The sequence below is a fragment of the Centrocercus urophasianus genome, unplaced genomic scaffold (assembly GCF_019232065.1).
Source record: "Centrocercus urophasianus isolate 14NV4802_14NV808 unplaced genomic scaffold, USGS_Curo_1.0 seq_45, whole genome shotgun sequence".
NCBI classification, from domain to species: Eukaryota; Metazoa; Chordata; class Aves; order Galliformes; family Phasianidae; genus Centrocercus; species Centrocercus urophasianus.
Window position 1 is genome coordinate 800,992 of NW_024885033.1, and position 21,078 is coordinate 822,069.

At 36.2% G+C, this 21,078-nt stretch overlaps 1 protein-coding gene across 1 annotated transcript in view; it reads left to right on the top strand.

Annotated features, from left to right (window-relative positions):
* Positions 1-21,078, top strand: part of CNTNAP2 (contactin associated protein 2) — a 719,384-nt gene that overhangs the window by 399,455 nt on the left and 298,851 nt on the right. Inside the window, exons 3-6 of the mRNA XM_042834307.1 lie at positions 5,854-6,057; positions 9,498-9,682; positions 13,581-13,724; positions 18,496-18,760. Coding sequence (XP_042690241.1) covers positions 5,854-6,057; positions 9,498-9,682; positions 13,581-13,724; positions 18,496-18,760 — 798 coding nt within the window. The remainder of the gene's footprint in view (positions 1-5,853; positions 6,058-9,497; positions 9,683-13,580; positions 13,725-18,495; positions 18,761-21,078) is intronic.

Below are 21,078 nucleotides of genomic sequence, written 5' to 3' on the forward strand. Positions count from 1 at the left end.
CAGACTTGATCATGTAGAGGCCATTAGCAATTTCAAAATTTGTGTGAGTGGTAAATTTCCTATGAATACTGTTGGTTTGATTTCAGATATACTCACAAGCGTTTCTCTGGAAAGTACACGGCTATTCTGTCCAATGTAATTTCACTGCCACCTGCTCTTAGCAGGAATTTTTTAGTATTTCAAGGCAGTACCTTTATCAAAGTAGCTAAATTAGCTGTTATGAAATCACTGTTGAGTTTTTGTGAATGAGCACTTCTATGTTCTTCAGACGGTAACATGGGTAATAGACTAGTGGGGCAGGAGGACCTGTGGATCCAAGCCCTGGGAAAGGGGGAAAAGGTAGGGAGATGGGCCTAAAAACAAAACAGTGGCAATGATCTGAAGAGAAACAAACTAATTTACTAAATAAGATATCAGAATGATAGATAACACACTATAATACAGTATAATTAGAATTGAAGCTAATAAATAAAATGAGAGTGTCTTATACTAACTAAGCTGAGGTGATATTGCTGGGAGCAGAGATGAGCCAGAAAATCAAAAACGGGAGGTCGAAATATCTATAAATGGTTTTTATCTTTCCCTCTGAGCAGAAATGGTAACAGATCAGTGAGCAGTCTTCTGGGGGATGTTGTTCTTCTTCTCTTCTGGGAGAGGTACCCCAAAGTATCTACTATCCATGGAACTGGAGCATTAACGCTTTACTCCCAGTGTACTACCTGGTGTTAGGATGTGGAATACCAGGAATAAAAATCATAAAACCATGACATACAGTTACATTTCTGTCACCAGAAAAAAGAGGAAATAGGGAAGTTTTGGAGTCTGAGTCTAATTCAAAGTTGTTTATAATTAATTAAATGAATTATTTTGAAATACAAAAAGGAATCTCTTTTACAGATTTGGTTCTCTGACCAAAACTTACCAAATTCTTCAAGTAGACACAAGTATAGGGCAAAAAATATCTGCACAGGCCTACTCAAGTCTATTACTCCAGAGAGTAAGATTTGTGGGTGGTGATTCATTTTTCTTTGAGATTTGGAATTGGGGTCACTTTTGTCACCTGACTTCCTAACATGTTCTTAAAGATTTTCTGATTTATTGTCTTCAGAGGAAAACTGCTTAAATGTGGCATTTCAGAAACATATTGGATAATTGGCTAATACATTTTCCTAGCCAGATGAAAGTGGTCTTGTATTTTTAACATGTCAGTAGTGCTTGTCCATATCTAGGAAATCCAATAGTGGAGAATTCAGGTTGAAAGTAATCAGATTTATATTTCCTTTTTAAATGTGTGTATTTATTTTCAATACTGTCAATTACTTTTCTCCTATCTTACCACATCTTTGTCTCTCTTCCTCTTTTCCTGTCTCTGTCATGCACTAAATAAATATATAAATATGTATGTATACACTTATACACTCTTTCCTATTAATAGTAGTTACTTTAGTGACTAAGGATGAAAAATACCATATATTTACACTTCAATTATAGGAACGATATGTTTTACTGTCTAAGTACCATGTCTTGTCGTGGTTATTATCATGATATTAAATAGCTGAGGGTCATTGTAGAAGGAACATAAGTCATTACCACATTTCCACACATAATGACTCTTAAACATAATTGCTATGTAATCTTTAGGTGAATTATTACATTGAATTATTATATAGGCCAATGCTCATGCTGGCAGCTTAGCTAGGAATAAAAGAAAGCTACTCAATCAAAGATCAGTTCTGTTTCTTTTTTAACTGAATGATTTTCAAAACATAATATTCAGGTTCCAGGCTTTAGAAGTACGTGATACTTTTACTCGACTCTGTTAAAGTGTGTGATATGAATTTACATAATTTGATAATGAAAAGAACAGAACTGCATGACTGCATAACTGATCCAGGTATAAAAAGGATACTTGTACTTCATGAGCTGCATGTTGAGAACCCACAAACCCACAAAAATCTAGTCAATGTCTTGATCACATGCTCGACAGTCAAGGTAACATAGACAGATGTTACAAAGAGATACCACCTGATCTTAGGGGAAAGGTGATATGTTCTAAATAGGGGATTTTACAAAACAGCAGAAAATTAAATTCTTCCCTTTGACCTCCTTTACAGGATGTAAAGTCAATGCTGCGGAAGTCATGATAGGTTGTGGTGATCCATGAAAACATCTACTTATTAATATATATCTGTACATATATATAGGCAACTGGAAAGAGCCTGAAAACCTTTCAGTGATGTAAACATGTCTATTTTTGTGTTACTAAGCTGCTATTATGTCAGTTGTGTTCAAAAATAACATGAAATAAAAATGCTCTGTAGGTGCCTTTTACTTCAGCAGAATGTAGAGTAACAGTGTAGTAAAGAGACATGAGGAAACTTGCACTATAGAATCTATGCCCTCAGTCTTCTTAATCTCTTTTACTTCTGCAGGAAGAATTTTGTGAAGCCTGTGACTGTTTCAAGTAGACAAAGAAAGTTTGCCTGGGCTGTACTGAGTAAAGAGGAATTGTCTAGGGCTGTATATACACAGGTTACTGAAAGTAATGCTTCCATGGAAACTACAACAGATACAAAGAGCATAATAACACTATTTGATAGAGCAAATTCGCAGTTTCATAACACTATTTTCCAACAAAATCACCACTATTAGCTCTGTATTTTCACCAAGGATGAACAAGAGACATCAGGCCATTCTTGTAAAAATCTGCACCAACAAAGATGACTAGCTGTCACTGTTGCTGAAATCTACCACCCACCAGATCGTGTTCACATCCACTGTTTGGTGTCCCTCAATGTTGAGTAATTGCCAGTTAATGTCAATGAGTGCCAATTTTCCACCTGGAGGAACTGAGTTATCCACCTTTGCTTCTTAAGCACTTCCATGTTAGAGGCTATTTTGTCAGACCACCATCCTGTTTCCATCTGTCACACACAAAAATGCAATATGGTCAGGAAGTTTCAGCCTCTACTACCACACTACCAATTTCTATCTTTGTTACCATAGGCCAACATAATAAATCAGGAGGCATTATTTTTGGAGCATCTCTTGTCAAATATAGAATATAGTGTGTGTATGCATGTAAGTAACAAAACTTATTTTCATTTTTAATTTTTAAAAAGGGACGGGGAGAGGAAGGTAAAACATAAAACTAGTAAGATATTTGGCTTCATTTTTGTGAAACCAATGCATCTATCTGGTTTTATAGTAATGGTTGCAATTCCTAGTGAGTTTCGAAGTGTTAGTGAGAGACTTGATGAAATTTTATTCATCCTGTGCTTCATCCTTGATTATTCACGATTTTATGTACTGTCAGAGAGCAATGACATGAATAAGGTTGGGTAGTGAAGCAAGAGAGGTCTCACAAAAGTCTCATGAAGAGACAGGATCAAGGCTCTGAGTTAAATATCTGATTATAACTCTACACATTACATTTAAAAATCTGCAGGTAATTTATTCATGTGAACTGGAAATGAGTACATTTCCAGTTATGAGTCATGAGTACAAAAAAAAAAAAAAATTCTTTTCGGCAGTCTTGAAACATATTCTCAAATTCCTTTATCAAAACAGAAAGCATGGCTGCATGTTTTTCACTGTTCACAGCTCTGTTTTTAGCTAAAGTATTAAAATGCATACAATTATTTGCCATAACCCGAGGTAGCTGTACACTGAGCACTCCCCATGTCCTGGTTTCAGTCAACACAATGTTAGTAGCAGATCTATGTGTGGTTGTTTCTAGGTAAGCACCTAGGGTCAGACCAGGCAGGTAGGTTAGGAAGGCTAATCCCCATGGCGGTGAGGGGCAGAGGCTGGGCCTCTTGACAGGCTGCGCTGGGTTGCATGTGGCCTGTGGTCCATGGGTTGGACATGCCTGGTCTAGCTGGAAAGATCCTGAAGGACATAATGTGTTGGTCTGTATATCTGAAAACTCACTTTGCTTAATGATGAAAGTATGTATGGACAGGTACTTAATGAACATAACTGCAAGCCTTGGTCTGAACTGACTTTTGCTTAGTTAATGAATAGAAGATGGGTTGTGGATTTTGTGACTGAACAATGAAATAGGAATCATTTATGAAATATCGATTTTGTTTGTACACATACTTTCAGTAGAAAATAAACATCATGAAGCTTGATACAGTGCTTTTCCTGACACTCAGATAACTTTTTTATTACTGTAAAAATGTTTCAGGAAATTATAGAATGTGAAAAGAAGGCTACATTGATGCTGTACATAAGCAGTCTCTTGATAGCAATGGAGGACTGAGAACTAGTAAAAATTGACTCAGCAGATCGTTTTCGTATTCCCTAAATTTCCAGACATTTAGGCGTGGTTGTAGGCATTTCTTTAGGCACTTTTCTGAGTCTGGATGAAAAATAATATTTCAAGAATTACTTCTAAGTAAGCATTTTTTAAAACGCATGACATATGTTGCCAAAAACAAAAGCAACCTTTTTAACATATTAGCGGATAATGTTGACTACCTAAATTTGAACTGAAATATATACAGTTTATTAATCATTTATATTTATATTTAATATTGATCATGTACAAAATGTTTTAATGGTTTTTTTGTAAGATTCTGCTGCACTAACCGCACGATGGAATGTTTTTGTTTGTGTGTTTTTGAGAACATCTGAAAGATCCATCATGATAACAAAAACTGGTTAGGATTTTTAGAAAGTTACAGTCACACAAGAGACATCCATAGAAGCAGGCAAAAAAGAGAAAGATGCTACTGAAGAATTCATGATCAAATTTTATTTTTTATTTAACTCAGAAAATGAAATGAATTATACTAATATGTTGAGCCAATAAAAGTGGGCACTTCTGTAGAATATAAGTGGGGAAGACTCTTTTCTTGAAAAAGCTCAACATTTTAAAGAATTATTTTTAAAGAATTTAAATTATTAGTTGTGAATAATGAGGAGGAAATACTGATAGAAACAATATCTAGGGCACTTGTGTCTGGTCACAGGTTAAGTGGTTTATAAAAGGGTTTTACTAAACAAATCTCTGTAAATTTTTAGAGATGTGTTTACAATCTTTTACTAAACTATTTTTAAAAGAGAAGATTCAAAACTCAGTAGAAGTGTGCCTGTTCAATGAAATGAAATTCTGTGGCTATTACTTCTGGACCTTGCATCCAAAAAAGTTGTGAAAAATTGTGTCTCATTCTTAAAAAGTGAAAATAAGAGTATGTCAAATTTTGTAGTATCATTATGCTACTTTTACATGAATATTGGGTGAACTTTAAAAGACAATCATTGTATCCCTCAGTTTTCCTCCCTGATTTTGAATAAAACCAAACCTAGATAAAATCTTGGTCCAAATTATAGAATTTTTCTTCCCAAGATCAGCTGAAGCTAAATTTTATCAAACATTTCTATATACAACTGAACAAGGCAAGGAAAAATATTTTAAAACCCCTAAACAATTTCTTTAGTTTCTTGACTTAGTGTTTACAGTCTTCACAGATGCATACAGTTGATTTTAAGAGGTATAATACAAGTAATTAATGACAACTCAGAAGTTGTCAACACTAGTTAAGAAAATGCATAGGAAAGCAACTACATTTAAGAGAAGCCAAAATAAATTTAGTACTGTGGCAGAATTTGTTCCTCTGATGCTGCTTTTTTACATCCTGTGAATTACACTTATGCCCTTCCTGGTTCCTACCTTTTATAGGAATAATCCTTGTCAATAGAAAATGTACTTGCAGTGCATACTGCACTTGCACAAGTTTTTATTCTGTTCAGATACAATCCACATACAGCATATCTGTTTTTCCAATAGCTTCTGGAATATATAACCACTCATAAACAATGTTATATGTATTCTTTTTTCATTAGGGGCTGATGTTATCAATTTTGATGGTCACGTAGTGTTACCATACAGATTCAGGAACAAGAAAATGAAAACACTGAAAGATGTCATCTCTCTGAAATTTAAGACCTCTGAAAGTGAAGGTGTAATCTTCCACGGAGAAGGACAACAAGGAGACTATATCACCTTGGAACTCAAGAAAGCCAAGCTTTTTCTAAATTTAAATTTAGGTAATTTTTTTTTTTCTTTGGTCTGCTTTTGTGTCCTTTCTAACACTTGTTCTGGTTTCAGCTGAAACAGAGATGTCTTGGCTTTTGCTTAGCAATGGGAGCATTCCCACGGCCAAGCCAGGACATACCACTTAGTGGGAAAAAGAAGTCACCACTATAAGTGGTGCAAGGGGAGGGTGGAACTAGAATTAGGCCAAGGGTTTTTCTATACAGTATGACATGCTACTATGCTAGTAGCTCATGACTACTACCTTCTGCTGACCTTCCACAGATGGGCAGGAAGCTGCATCCCATAGTCTGAGGGGAATGAAGAAAGTCTTCAAGGCCTTGGGACAGTTGGTGAAAGGGTCTGGGGCGCAAGTTACTTTCTCTTCCCTCCTTTCATTTTCAGGTGATGACATGGGATGGAACAGAAGGATCCAGTCCATAAATGCCTGGCTACAAGACTGATGCTATAGGCAGGGCTTTGAGTTCTTTGATAATGGCTGGTTTTATAAGACAGCAGACTTGACAGTAATACGTGGAAAAGGTTTATCTCACAGTGGTAAAAGGGTTCTGGGACAGGAATTAGCAAGGTTCATTCAAAGACCTGTAAACTAACTTTGAAGGGGGATGGGAATGTAGATTGACTTTCACTGGTGGAGAAGTGCTCTAGTGTTGATGAAGACTAGGACATGGGACAGACACCACTTGAGGGTTGCTGGGCGTTGGTTGGTATGGAGTAAGAACTTGCATTGCTGGCAGGCCACGGGTCAGCAGGCAGTTGTATTTATTGCTGTGGATTGGTCAGTAGGTAGAGAGTAATTGCATTGTAGTTGTATAAAATACGCATATATATATATATTTATAATTGCATTTTTTCCCATTTTCCTCTTCTTTCTTAGTGTATAGTTTTTATCTCAACCCTCAAGTCCTGTTTTTTTTTCCCAATTCTTTTCCTCATCCCATCTGGGATGGAAAGGGGGAGTGTGGAGTGAGTGAATGGCTGTGTGATGTTTAGCTACATGCCAAGTTAAACCACAACAATTCTCAAAAGAACTTATATCCTTCTTTTTCTTCAGATATGGCAGGCCACAAAATTTAATTTTGCAAAAATATTCATCATTCCCTTTATGCTGTTCTTTTTACTTCCTGTCCTATGTCTTCCCACTTAGTTTGCGTGAGATAACACAAAAGTAAAATCAAAATAAAATAAGATCAACCATATATTATTATTATAATCTTGTTGGAATGGAAAGAGGATTGATAGAACTACATTTGCCTTGGCTATAGTTTCGTTTTCAGAAACTTGCAAAATTTTTGAGATTGGAAGGAATTCTGGAGGTCATCTTGTCCATCTCCCAGATCAACCAGAATCAGCTAGAGCAGGTTGCCCAGGAGTACATCCAGAGCTTCAAGTATCCAGAGCTTCAAACATCTTCAAGAGTTGAAATTGTTATTATCTCATTTTTAAGAAGTGGCTGTGCGAAAGAAAGACGCTGTCTTTAATGCTAGGGGAATAAGGATCACTCTTAAAAATCAGCAGCAAAAAATGATTACTGTCCGGAAAGCCACAGGCAACATGATGTTCAGTAACCTTCCTACAAAGAAGCTGAGCATGAAGGTAGGCAGGGAGAATGTCCTGTTTTTTTTAAGCTATTACTATGAAGCACTGGACCCACTGAAACTGGTGAAAATCCTGAGAAGGATCTATAACCTTCAGCAAAAACACAGGGAGATCATTTGTAGGAAAATACTGTATTAAGCCACGGCAGTCTGATTGGCCAGAATGTGTTATCAGCTTGCACATCTTTACTGATTTTCAGGCACGCTCCAGAAATGCATTATCTCCTCGTGTATTTAAAACACAGAGCAATACACTGAGTTATTGGGCAGCGCAGCAATTTTTTAAACTTCTTTGTGAATTTGCCATTTGCTGCTTCATTTGAGACATATACTATCCATTTTTTCTGGCTTAGTTGTGTCAGCCAGACTGAAATGAAATAGGATCTCTGATGAGCACAGCTACACAGGCAAAAGTTTCCAGAAAGCACAGCAGTAAGCTGCAAAACTGTATTTACATGAAGTTTAATTGCCTTCCAGAAAAATCACAGAATCACAGAATGGCCTGGTTTGGAAGGGACCTCAAGGATTATGAATCTCCAATCCCCTGCCACATACAGGGCCACAAACGTCCACGTTTAATACTAGGCCAGGTTGCCCAGGGCCCCATCCAACCTGGCCTTGAACACCTCCAGGGATGGACGGGACATCCACAGCCTCTCTGGGCAGCTCTTCCAGCACCTCACCACTCTCTCTGTAAAGAATTTCCCCCTGACATCCAATCTAAATATCCCCTCCCTCAACTTAAAACCATTTCCCCTTGTCCTGCAGTTATCAACCCTTTCCAAGAGTTGATTCCCCTCCTGTTTGTAGGCTCCCTTTAGGCATTGAAAGGCTGCAATGAGGTCACCCCACAGCCTTGTTTTCTCCAGGCTGAACAAGCCTTCAGCCTGTCTTCGTAGGAGAGGCGCTCCATCACTCTGATCATCTTTGTGGCCTCTCCTCTGGACCCTCTCCAACAGCTCTCTGCCTTGTACTGGGGGCTCCAGATCTGAACAGAGTACTGCAGATGGGGCCTCACAAGAGCAGAGCAGAGGGGGACAATCACCTCCCTGTCCCTGCTGGCCACCCCTCTCCATTTGCTTTCTGAGCTGCAAGAGCACACTGCTGGCTCACGTTCAGTTTTTCATCCATCAGGACCCTCAGGTCCTTCTGTGCAGGGCTGCTCTCAAGGACTGCTCCTTCCAGTCTGTTAAAATGCCTTGGATTCCTCTGGCCCAAGCACAAAAAAAGGAAGGTTAACACAGGAAGACTAAAGTAAGTTGTATTAGCAGAAGACATTTTTTGCTGCTATTGGTTCATTCTGCACTGAGACTCTTGCACACTAACTAGTCTAGCTATAATGGCAGTCTACAGAGGATTAAACTTATAAAGGTGTTATCAGACTGAAAAGACTTTTAATCAGCTTATTATCAAATGCTATGTCCTCACCAGCACAGTTTCATTGTTCAGAATCTAATACAAAGGCTATTCTAAAAAGAGTGACAGCTTTTTATTTCAGTACTGTAGGAATTTAAACACAGAGAAGTCTTAGTTGAATACAACTTTGCAACTGAAATCAGCTATTGCTTCCCTGGTGTACCTTCATACACCTACTATGACAAATATTTATTGAGTTCATTAATGTGATTATTGATCTATTTGATCTAAGTATTTGTATTTTTGTGGTATCAAATCTCCATATGGTATATCTTATCTTCATAGTGAATTGAATTCCTCCAGTGTGAGGCTGTGTGACTGTGTGACATGATTCAGGTGAAGTATTGACAGAATGAGAGGAAAATGTTTGCCTAACTAACATGAAATGAAAATTGCTTTTGTTTCTATTCTTATTTTAGGTAGCAACCAGCTTGGCTCTATTTATGGCCACACATCCGTGATGACTGGCAGTCTCTTAGATGACCACCATTGGCACTCCATTGTTATAGAACGCCATGGGAGAAACATCAATCTCACCCTGGATAGACACATTCAGCATTTCAGAACTAATGGAGAATTTGACTATCTGGACCTGGATTATGAGGTAGACTGTGAAATCTATATATTTTCACTCAAATTTTTTTATAAAGAAAAGTCCAATGGGAAGATAAACTTGAAATAATTAAAAATGTTTTGTTTTGTTTTGTTTTTTAATGTTTTTTTAAATAACATTTTTTTCCTTACATTTCTTTCAAATAATCTATTCCTTTAGGTATAAATTCCCTTCTTCCCTTTCTGTCAGATCTTGTCAACATTCATGGGCTGATCTGTCCTGGTTTCATGACAACCAGGCAGAGGGACCTTCAGATCCGTGCCCTGAAAAGGGATAAAGGAAAAGGATAGAGAGATGGTCCTATAACAGAACAGCAGCAATGATCTGAGGAGAAATAAATTCATTTACTAAATAAGATATTGAAATGCAAGATAACACACTATGATACAATATAATACATTATATTAGAACTGAAGCTAATAAATAAAAAATATTGAGTGTCTGAAAACTGAAGGCCCTACTCTAATGCTGAGGCAAGACATAAACAGAAGTGAAGAGAATGAGATCCCGTGACTTTGCCAGGGGATTTATCTCCTCACTGAATGCAAAGTCATCTGGGGTATGTAGTTCTTCTTCTCTTCTGGGACAGATACCTGGAACTGGAGCATTAACTCTTTAACTCCAAGTGCACTACATGATGTTACGATATGGAATACTGATAACCAAAAATCATAAAACCGTGACAGATCCCATCTGTTATAAGGCTCATCTTAATCTTTTGTTTTAAAATGGGAAATATAAGTAATTCAGTAAGGTTAGGGTACACTATAGCTAAGCAGCTGCTATAAGCACAAAATTGATTTAAAAAAAAATCATACCATCTGCTATTACTTTCAGGTGCACATTTTGCACTTGAATCAGGCAAAACTCTTTTTCAGTGACAGCTAATATAAATATGTAGCAAAGGAAACAGATTACAACTTTTTTACTTACCAATGATGTTGCTCTCCTTAGGCAAGTAAGTACTTATTATCACAAATGCACCATCACTAACTTATTTCTATAAAGAAACAGTAAATTAAAAAAAACCCTTTTGTTTGATCAGTCAGTTAATGTCCACAAGTGTTGATGAGAAACGACACTACACTACACTTGCTCTTAGCCTGAAAAGCTGTCATAAAAAGCTGAAGGAAGAAACTGGAGAAAGGAACTTGTACTCCTGGTAGAAGAAGATCAGATCATGGAATATTTGAGAATACCATACACTCATAAGTCCACAGGCCCAGATGTGACACACTCATGAATGCTATCATTGTGATGTCCTTCTTGATAATCTTTGTTCAAGAAGTTCCTGAAAATCGAAATAGAAGTTATTCCTGCCTTCAGGTAGGATGGAGTAGGGTCAGCAAATTATAGGCCAGTGGGTAGCTCTTGATCCCTGGGAAGGTGAATCAACAGTTAATCCTGGAAACTGCTTCCAGGCACACAAACGACAAGAAAATAAACAGTTGCTGTCAGCATTGCTTTCACCCAGGTGGAGTTATGTTTAACCAACACTATGAGCTTCTATGATGAAATGGTGAACCTAATGGATGAGGGGAGATCAAACCGTATTGCCTAGGTGGACTTCAGTAAAGCTTTTGACTCCGTCTCCCATAATATCCTCACAGAGAAGCTGTTGAAGTACATGGACTGGATGAGCAGATTGTAAGGTGGTTCCAAAACTGGCTGAATGATCAGACACAGAGGGCAGTGGGCAGCAAATTGTAATTGGAGACCAAGAGTAATCAGAATACCTCAGGGATGGTTAGCATCTTCATTCATTCACCTGGATGATGGGATAGAATACACCCTCAGTTAATTCATGGATGATACATAACTACAGGGAGTGACTGACTCATCAGAGTGTTGGGCCACTAATTGGTCATAGAAGACCTGAACCATGCTACCAGAAAGTCATATAAGTCGATTTTATTAAAGATTTTCAATTGATTGAACAACAGAAAATGTTAGACAGAGTGCCGTAAGTCAATTTACATATGTGTGTAATATATGTAAATAATGTATTAGAAGCAGCAAGAATGGAATCCAGGAGATACAGCTTCCTCTCTTCTTTGGCATTAGAGACCTCATTGGCAGTTTCTTTCCAAAGGTACATTTCAATCTCCATCTACATAGATTTACTCATGTTTAATGAAAGTTGTTTTAATGTGTATGAAAACATGTTCTATGGTTTATATAAAAGGCAGAGCCTTGAGTTCTCCATCCTTTACTCTCAGTTAATTCACTGACTTTGGATGTTAGACTACATTTAAATACATTGCCCTAATGATAAGTTAATCTGTAGGTGGTAAATCTCAATTAATCAAAACAATTTTTCATACAAAACAATGTAATTCCAAACGCTCCTACTTTCCTCCTACCTTCACTCAGCTTGTAACTGAACATAATGTCAAGTGGTATGGGATATCTCTTTGGTCAAGTGGGGTCAGTTGTCCCGGCTGTGTCCCATCCCAGATTTTTATGCACCTTCATTCTATTTGCTGGTAAAAGAACACAAGAAACTTAAAAATCTTCGATGCTGTGTAAGCACAGGTCAGCAAAAGCTAGAACACCAGTGTGTTACCAATGCTGTTTTGGTCAAAATCCCAAAAAGACCATTTGACAACAATAAAAAACTACAGTTATATTCTCCAGTTGTGGGTTTTTTTTTTTGTTTTTGTTTTTTTGTTTTGGTTTTGTTTTTTTTTCTCAAAGTAAAGTCAAATTAGCGTAGAACATCTGAGGATGTACATGCAGGTATTCCTACGTAGCTGGTGTGTACTATTTATAAAAACCTTAGTTTTCAGTGGAGTAGTTGAAATGATATAATTCTTGTATGCAAAGTCAATGTCTGTTACTTTTAAAATAGAAAATAGTTCCTTTGAGCTGCGTTTTCATGCTCTCAGTAACAACCAATTGAGCTAGCAATGAATTATATTTGAAGGCTTGGCTCTACCAAATCTCATCTCTGGAGATGCAAGTAGAAATTTTTGTGAGCTTTCTTGGGCTAGGAATTCCAGTTGTAATGACTGTTTATGCCTCATTATATTTGATATAAATACTTAACATAGATTGCAAATCTCATGAATTCTTTATTCTTCATATTTGGGCTGCAAAATATTTATGAAAGAATGTAGCTTTTATTCACTTCCAAATATTTCAGAAAGGCACTGATAGTGTAGAAGTCTGTGTAGCCCCTGTAGAGTAACAGGAATTAATGAGCAATTCTAGTTTGTAAAATATTTGTTTTTTCTTAGTGTTTCAGCACTACGGTCTCTGGGTAACCCAGGGTAATTAAATTGGTCATAAATAAATAAACATTTATTTTTCGGCCTACTAAATAATTTCTTATTGACCATAGCTACGTGATAAAATCATGTTCTCAGTACTAGAAAGTGAACCTGCTTAGCAGGAGATAGTTTTTTGGACTATGTGATTCTGTAAAATTCTGCTAGATAAAATAAGTATGTAAGTATTATAAGAAGCAAATACATTGTATTGAAGCCCACAATTACAACTGCTATGTTGTATTCTAAGTCCTGGCATATATTTGGAGCTGAGTGAATGATTCAAATCAGGCTATCTATCTGACTGATCTCTAATCTACTTTTGTTGAAAAAGTACTGAAATGGATATTTATTTCAAATTGTTAGTAGTTTGAAACAGGTACTGAACAGTAGTGATCAGAAGATCTGACCATATGTAACTGTGATACATGTTTTCTCTTTATTTGGGAAAACCTAGTAACAGATAGAGTTTACCACCAAAAATATTTGCAGTCATGACTTCATCATAGACTTTTTCCTGCTTTTCCACTTGTTTGATACTTTCTTTTTCTAGTAAGCAAAAAGCTCAAAGCCCTTGTTCTCCAGTTAACTGTCTTTCATTTTCTGATACATAACCTCAGATAACCTTTGGCGGCATGCCTTTTTCTGGGAAGCCAAGTTCAAACAGCAGAAAAAATTTCAAAGGCTGCATGGAGAGCATCAACTACAATGGCAATAATATCACTGACCTTGCTAGAAGGAAGAAACTGGAACCCTCTAATGTGGTAAGAACGTAACTTTGTCATCATCTAAACTTCTAAACTTCTGCTTCTCTTTCTAAGGAAAGTTTTTGAGTGTGTGACAGATGTTCTGAAATCATATAATATACAAAACAAAGTTTGTATCATGCCTAAAGATTTAATTGTACATACTTTTATGATGCTTGTTTGTTTGTTTGTTTGTTTGTGTTTAATATCTGGGAACCTGTTTCTGCTGGGATTTAAGTTTCAGCTTTCCAGAATTAGCCGTCAGCATCAGATGAATGTTTTTTAAAAGAAAACCAGTAGATCAATATATTCATTTTCTCTTTCCTTTCATATTATAGTAACCTAGAGCCAGGATAGACAATATTGATTGTTAAATCAATTGCAGTGTGTCAAGGCTCTAAATCCTGATATCTTCCATCCCCATGGAGCAAGTAGCACGGGTGTGCAAAATCATTTGAGAGGGATTACTGAGAGCCATTTTGTGGGAGCTCTGTAAAGCATCAAGATACTGAACTTTGAAACTGTTTTTTAGGTTATTAACATCACAGAGGTTACTAACATTATATTCTATATTTTTTTCTCTCCAAAGCATTCATAGTTACTTTCACGTTTAAGCTTGTGTCTTTCTGTAAGGGCTGATTAGGAAATTACTTTAATTTCTATATTTTTTAAGGATCTAGGCTTTCCTAAAATAGCTGCTGGATTACATGAGCAATGTGCGTAGGAAATAAATGTATAATTACCCTGAATTTCAGATAGATTTGTTCAAGGCTTTCTTCTGTACAGCCTTCAAAAAGCCCTGCTCACAGTGTGTATAGTTCCATTACTGCTTTTTTATTTATGTATTTACATAATTCATAGCAGTAAGCAAGAATAAGACATAAGATAAACATATACAGTAGAAATAAAGTGCAGTGACTTTTCTTGGATGGACGTGCAACTTAAGAGATTTCTGTAGGACAAACTCCAGCCTTCCAAAAGCATAGCACAGCTAACAGTTCTGTAGAGTGTCTATAAAATCCTCTTTCTGGTTTATTTGGATGTGAATTTTCCGTTTGTTTGGTTTGTTTGTTTGTTGATTAAATTCTGTTGCCTGTAACATTAAAGCAAAATCTGCATATGTAGATTTGGTAGTATTAGTGGTTCACCGCAAAGCTGTGGCATGCTAGTTTAATCTGATGATTCACTTGATTTCCACTTCTGACAATATAAAAACAGAAGTGACCTTTGCTTTCAGATGAATTATTTAAATTGCTTCTGCTGTTCAAAAACAAAATTAGTTTCACTTATGAAATCAACATGGATTTTTATGTTTCTTACAAAAACTTTTATTCTTCTGGTTTTGAGCCTGATTTAGTATGAAAAACACAAAGTTGAAACTAGTATTTTTGTTAATCATGTTCATGTTATTAGCACTTAAGCAACCCAACCAAGATCAAAGCTCCATTGTAGGAACTGTGCAGATGCATAGCAGTAGACATATCCTGCCCTAAACAAAAAGCAAAAATAAATAACGTAGTGAAATGGAACACAAACTTATTGGTGAATTTATAAGAAGCATCATAGGGGAGAAAAAAAAACAAAAAGAGTTGGGCAAAGAATAAAAAAAGAGGTTTGAGACAAAAAGAAAAACGTCCTTACTGTCAGATTTCAGAAGTTGTACAATGAAAAGGAGTGAAAAAATTAAATTTATACCACGAGGATGTCCAGAAAATCTAAGAAGTTAATCTTGATTTTACACTGAGCAAAAACATAATTAATAAAAATCCTTAGGTCTCACAAACATAGATGTTATGATCATAAATGCAAGAGTCTTTCAACATCTTCTTAAGCAATTTATTAATCTTTAGAGTGTAACAACGTGGAACAAAAAAGTTCTGCAGTCCTCTGTGATAGAATAAGGGCAGCAAACCTTTAAGGAGAATGAGTAAGATGGATGGCCTTAAACAGCTTTTGCTCTTATTAATAGAGCCTGATTTGTTTTCACAGAAATGCGGCAAATAATAAAAATACACAAAAAGGAGAGTAGGAGAGAGAAGGACAACAAGAAAAAAATTGGAGTGTCAAATTTTCTCCCAAATGGACTTGCAAGCAAGAGTTGGCAGTGACTTACTAGAGCATTAATTTCTATCTTGTTTACAGCTTTATTCAGGTCTAAGACAGAAAAAAAGAACATGCACACCAGTCTTCCATATTTTCTATGTTATTGAAAAGAATAAGGTTATGTATGGTAGTTTATATTTGTTTCGCTTACATTTACAAGTACTAAAATCTAGCAAGTTTCTCAAAACCTGTAATAGGAAAATGCTGAGGGGAATCAAACCTGTTGCTCCCTCTTTACATACATTGTGCTTCTTCCACTTCAGTGGCTGCTCTTCCATGGATTAGTGAGTGCAATCATGTATAAACATAAGATAAACATTTTCTTTAAAGCATGTTACACTCAAATAAATATTTGAGAAAAATAAAGAGATAACCTTACAGCTATTAACCAGAGTTTAACTGGACCCTTTACTATATGATGTATAAATACATGCTAAATGTTTTATTTGCATGTCTCACTGCCCACAGAGCTATTCAGCAAATTATTCTGAATCTATGCAAAAGAATCTCTTACTCTTTGAAAAATGGATTCTTCTACAGAAACAAGCTGCAGATTAGTTCTAACTTTTAGCTAGATCTAGTGACCAATCTTTGTTTAAAAGAGGGATTCTCTTGTGAAGTACAGTCATAGTGGGAACTGATAATTCAGTTCAGATTAATCTAAATGGTTCAGCAGGGAAAACACAATTTTGGATAGCAGAGAAATTGGAATTATGTGTTACTTCCTCAAGAAAACTTTTATGCAGTTAGAGTGTTCACGGTAAATGAGCTCAGTGATTAAAAAAAAATAATAAATTGAATGCATTTGGCACCAGTAGCTTAAGGGAGTGCTTGAAGTGCGAGTATCTTATGCATCACTATGCTTTGAGAGTGTCAATTTGATGTGAAAGACTTCTTCTAATGTGTAAATTGTTAGAACCTCTTATTAACAATGCTTCCAGAAAAATTTATAAATGTTTAACAAAGTGCTTTCTGGGTGCTACTTAAATGACATCTGTGGCTGCTGTCTGTAACTGAATCAGAAGGTGCCAGCTCTTACAAAATGCTATTGTCCTCTGAACCTATGCAGGTCTTCCCCAACACAGAAACAGAATAAATTTTCTTACTCCTAAAGTGAATATTATGCTGAGAATGTTAACAAAGGATTACAAATGGCATTCCAGTTGATGTCTAGGGTTTTGTTGTTGGTTTGTTTGTTTGTTTGTTTTCTGTATGTTAAATCTAGGATTGAATAAAAAAATACGTATGGCACTTTTGGAAATGCTCAGATTAACAGTATCCAAATCAATATGTTAGCTATTTGGACTTACTGCTTAGTAAGCTGAAGAAAAAAAAAAAAAAAAAAAAAAAAAAAGGAAATCTCTGGGCTACAAAAAAATAAATTCAATATTAATTCAAAAAAAAAAACATAAACAAATTCTGACTATGTGACTCCTACTCGAATTCTGAACAGTATTCAGATGAATGTTATATCTAAACATCTAAGTACCTCTGAAAATATTGTTCAGTCATGTGGAAATATAAAGCAAAAGAACTGCTTCCCTGATCATCATTATCATTTCTGTATCTGCATCAGATAAAATCTTACCTTCCAAAATTAAATGGAAATTACCATATTGGTGAATATTGGTTTGGCGCAGTACATCAGAAAACCCAACCATAAAACACAGTCCACTTTGCCGCATAGTAGAGCTGTTCTTCAATAGAAGAAGTCTTTGCATTCTATGCATTGATTAATTAAAAAGTCAGTTCTGCAGAGAGATTGCCTTAGGTAAATGCATGATGTTATAAAGTAATAAAGTAAGAGCCACAGATTTCAAAAGAAAAAAAATAATGTCTATAATACAGCTTGGTGTTGTCCTCTCTCATGAGAAAAGACATTAGAACCTGAGTGAATATTTCATGTCTACAGCTCTGGTCTTATTACAGATATATTTTAAAGCTTTTAAATTCAGGATAGTTTACTAGATTTTTGTCAGTTTACCTAGGAATGAAATTTCACAGAGTGCAAACTCCAAATTCTTTTACAAAGGAAATGACTGAGTGATCACAATTATTAGATTTTGTTCATGGTCAGCTACTCCAAATCGTTCAGCTTCATGAATTACTGCATTTGCTTTTTTGATATTATCCAGAAGAAAACATAACAGAGAAGATAGTTGCTCACAAGTTATATGTCTTTATTTTACAACCTCACACATTGTTTATGTACATAGACTTGTTTATTTAAAGATGTTTTGGAAACTTGACTTCATTTTCATGAAAAGATGACCTATTACCCTCTTACGGATATCTTTGCTGACCATGAATAGGTTCAAGTTTCTCTCTGATTTATTTCTTCCTCTTTGAAATGGGAATATTAATGTTTTCATGCAAGGTTTATCTTAGATGACAATTTAAAGGGCACAGTGTGCATCTTACTATACATACGTACAGTGCAAAATATAATTAAGCCATTCTTTGGCACAAGCCTCTTGGAAAAACAGAAATATCAACAAATACATCAAAATAATAACAGTAATGATGTTTAATAATACATTTTTTACGTGGAACTGACACTAACTACAGCAAACTTTGAATTAAATAAAACCTAGAATACTTTTCTAGAGCCGTCTATGAATTTAGTGGAATCTTATGATTTTACTTATGTTTTTGTTTTTTTTTTGTGTGTGTGTGTTTTACTCAGGGAAATTTAAGTTTTTCTTGTGTGGAGCCACATACAGTGCCTGTCTTTTTCAATGCCACCAGTTACCTTGAAGTTCCTGGACGTCCAAGCCAGGATTTGTTTTCACTCAGTTTTCTTTTCCGAACCTGGAACCCCAATGGACTTCTTGTCTTCAGCAACTTTGCAGATGGCCTGGGGAATGTTGAGATTGACATTAATGAAGGCAAGGTCAGCGTTCATATAAATGTCACCCAAGTAAAGAAGAATCAAATAGACATCTCATCAGGTAAGTGTTTTCAATTGATAACAATTATGTTGGTATTGTTTAAAAGCATAATCGAGTTCAAAACTGGAAAAACTCTTTTTCAAATTTAAGAATCAAATTTGCAACTGCATATTTATTCATACTGAATCAAATCCTTTATTGTGTGTTTCACTGAGCAAGGCTTAAAGGAATAATAAAAGTTATTAAAATAACAAAATAATAAAGAACCCACAAATATTTTTATTCTGAGCAAAACAAGAAGACGTTTCACTCTTTACCTGCAAGGCATCTTATTTTCTTTTTTTCCATAACTCTTTCAGTCTTCTGTGCAAAAATATTTGGTTTCAACAAGAGAAAGTAATGTAAACCCTTGCTGAGAATAGTCTAGTAATAAAGAAACTCTGCAAGCTGTTACAAACACAAGGCCAGTATGAAAAAACTATGGCATTTTTCAAGCACACTGCATAATCGTATTGGAGAAGTAAAAGCTTTCATTACTTATCTAAGGAGTGTTTGGGAAATGCTGTGTGAAAGAATTACTGAGCATTAGGTCTGCTTCTGGAAGGTAGGATGCATGTTCATTTCAGTTCATACACTTCATAAAATTGCTTGATGAATCCTAGGGTCAAGAGGGAACCAGCTGATATAGCTGCTGAATCACTCACTGTTATATTTGAAAAGTTATGACAGCAAAGTGAAGTCTCCAGTAGCTGGAAAACATCACAGGTGGAAAGCAAGACCTAGGTAACTACACACCAGTCAATCTCAGAGCTGTGCCCGGGAAGATTGTGGAACAAATCCTCCTTAATTCTATGTTCATGCATATGGAAGATAAGGAACGGATTAGAGACGGACAAAATGACTTCAGTCATGTTTCCTGACCAATTTGATGGCCTTTCATAACACTGACAGCACCAGTGGACAAGGGGAAAGTAACTGATGTCATCCATCTGGACTTCTGTAAGGCCTTTGACACAACCCCATATCAAAAGCCTTGTCTCTGAATTGGAGAGTTGAGGATTTGAAGGGTAGACCATGCATTAGAAAGGAATTGGCTGGGTGGCCTCATCCTGAAAATTCTGGTTAATGGCTCAGTATCCAAGCGGAAACCAATGATGAGTGCATGTGTACCTCAAGGGTCTAAATAGGGACTAGAGATTTTTAATAGCCAGTGAGACTGAGTACACCCTCAGCAAGGTTGGTTCCAAGCTGACACAATATAAGGAAAGGATGGCACACAAAGAAACCCAGACAGGCTTGAGAAGTGAGCACATGTGAGCAACAAAACCAAGTTAAAAGTCCTGTACCTGGGTTGATACAATCTCAAATATCTGCACAGACTTGGTGATCAACGGACTTAGACCAGCTTTGCAGAAGAAGACCATATGGATTCTAGTAGATAAAATACTGGACATGACCTGAGCACGTCAGATCAGAAAGAAAAATTTCACCTCAGGCTGAATCAAAAGAAATCTATCAGGGCTATCAGGGTGAGGGATGTATCTGTCCCTCTCTGCTCTACCCTCATAAGGCCCCATCTAGAGTACTGCATCCAAGTCTGGGGCCCAGAGCACAAGAAGGCATGGAGCTGTTGGAGCAGGTCCAGAGGAGGACCACTAGGAAGGTCAGAGGTCTGGAGCATTTCTTCTACAAAGAAAAGTTGATGGAACTGGGCTTGTTTGAGTTGGAGAAGAGAAGGCTCTGAAGAGACATTATTGAGAACTTCTGATACTTAAAGCAAACTTACAAGAAGGATTGAAAGAGATTTTTACAAGGTCATTGACAAAGAGTAACATTTTTACGTGCAAATGGGATAAAATTAAATTTTATATAAGAAATAAATTATTAGTAAGGAATGTAATGAGGTACTGGGATAACCCAGAGAAGCCATGGAAGCGTTCTACACTTCCACTCCTTGGAAGTGTTCAAGACCAGATTGAACAGGTCTTCAAGTCACATCAACAAGCAAGAGGTATGCTTGTCCATAGCAGGTAACTGGAACTGGGTGATCTTTTAAGCTCCCTTTCGACTCATTCTATGATTATATGATTTTTCTAGATTGTACTTTCATTTCAGATACTTTCAGGCATTTCTGGATCAGCTGTGATATTTAGAATTCTCTACATTGTGTAAATTAACACATATTGTTAGCAAATTCATGACCTAAGTATGAGGTAAGAAAATAGAGATTGCTTGCAAATAGATCTTGACACGTACACGAGTGTATGTGCACACACACATTTCTTAAGAAGGTTGTATAGAATTTTAGTTATCTAGCAAAAAAAGGGCAATTTTTCTTTTCTTTTCTTTTCTTTTCTTTTCTTTTCTTTTCTTTTCTT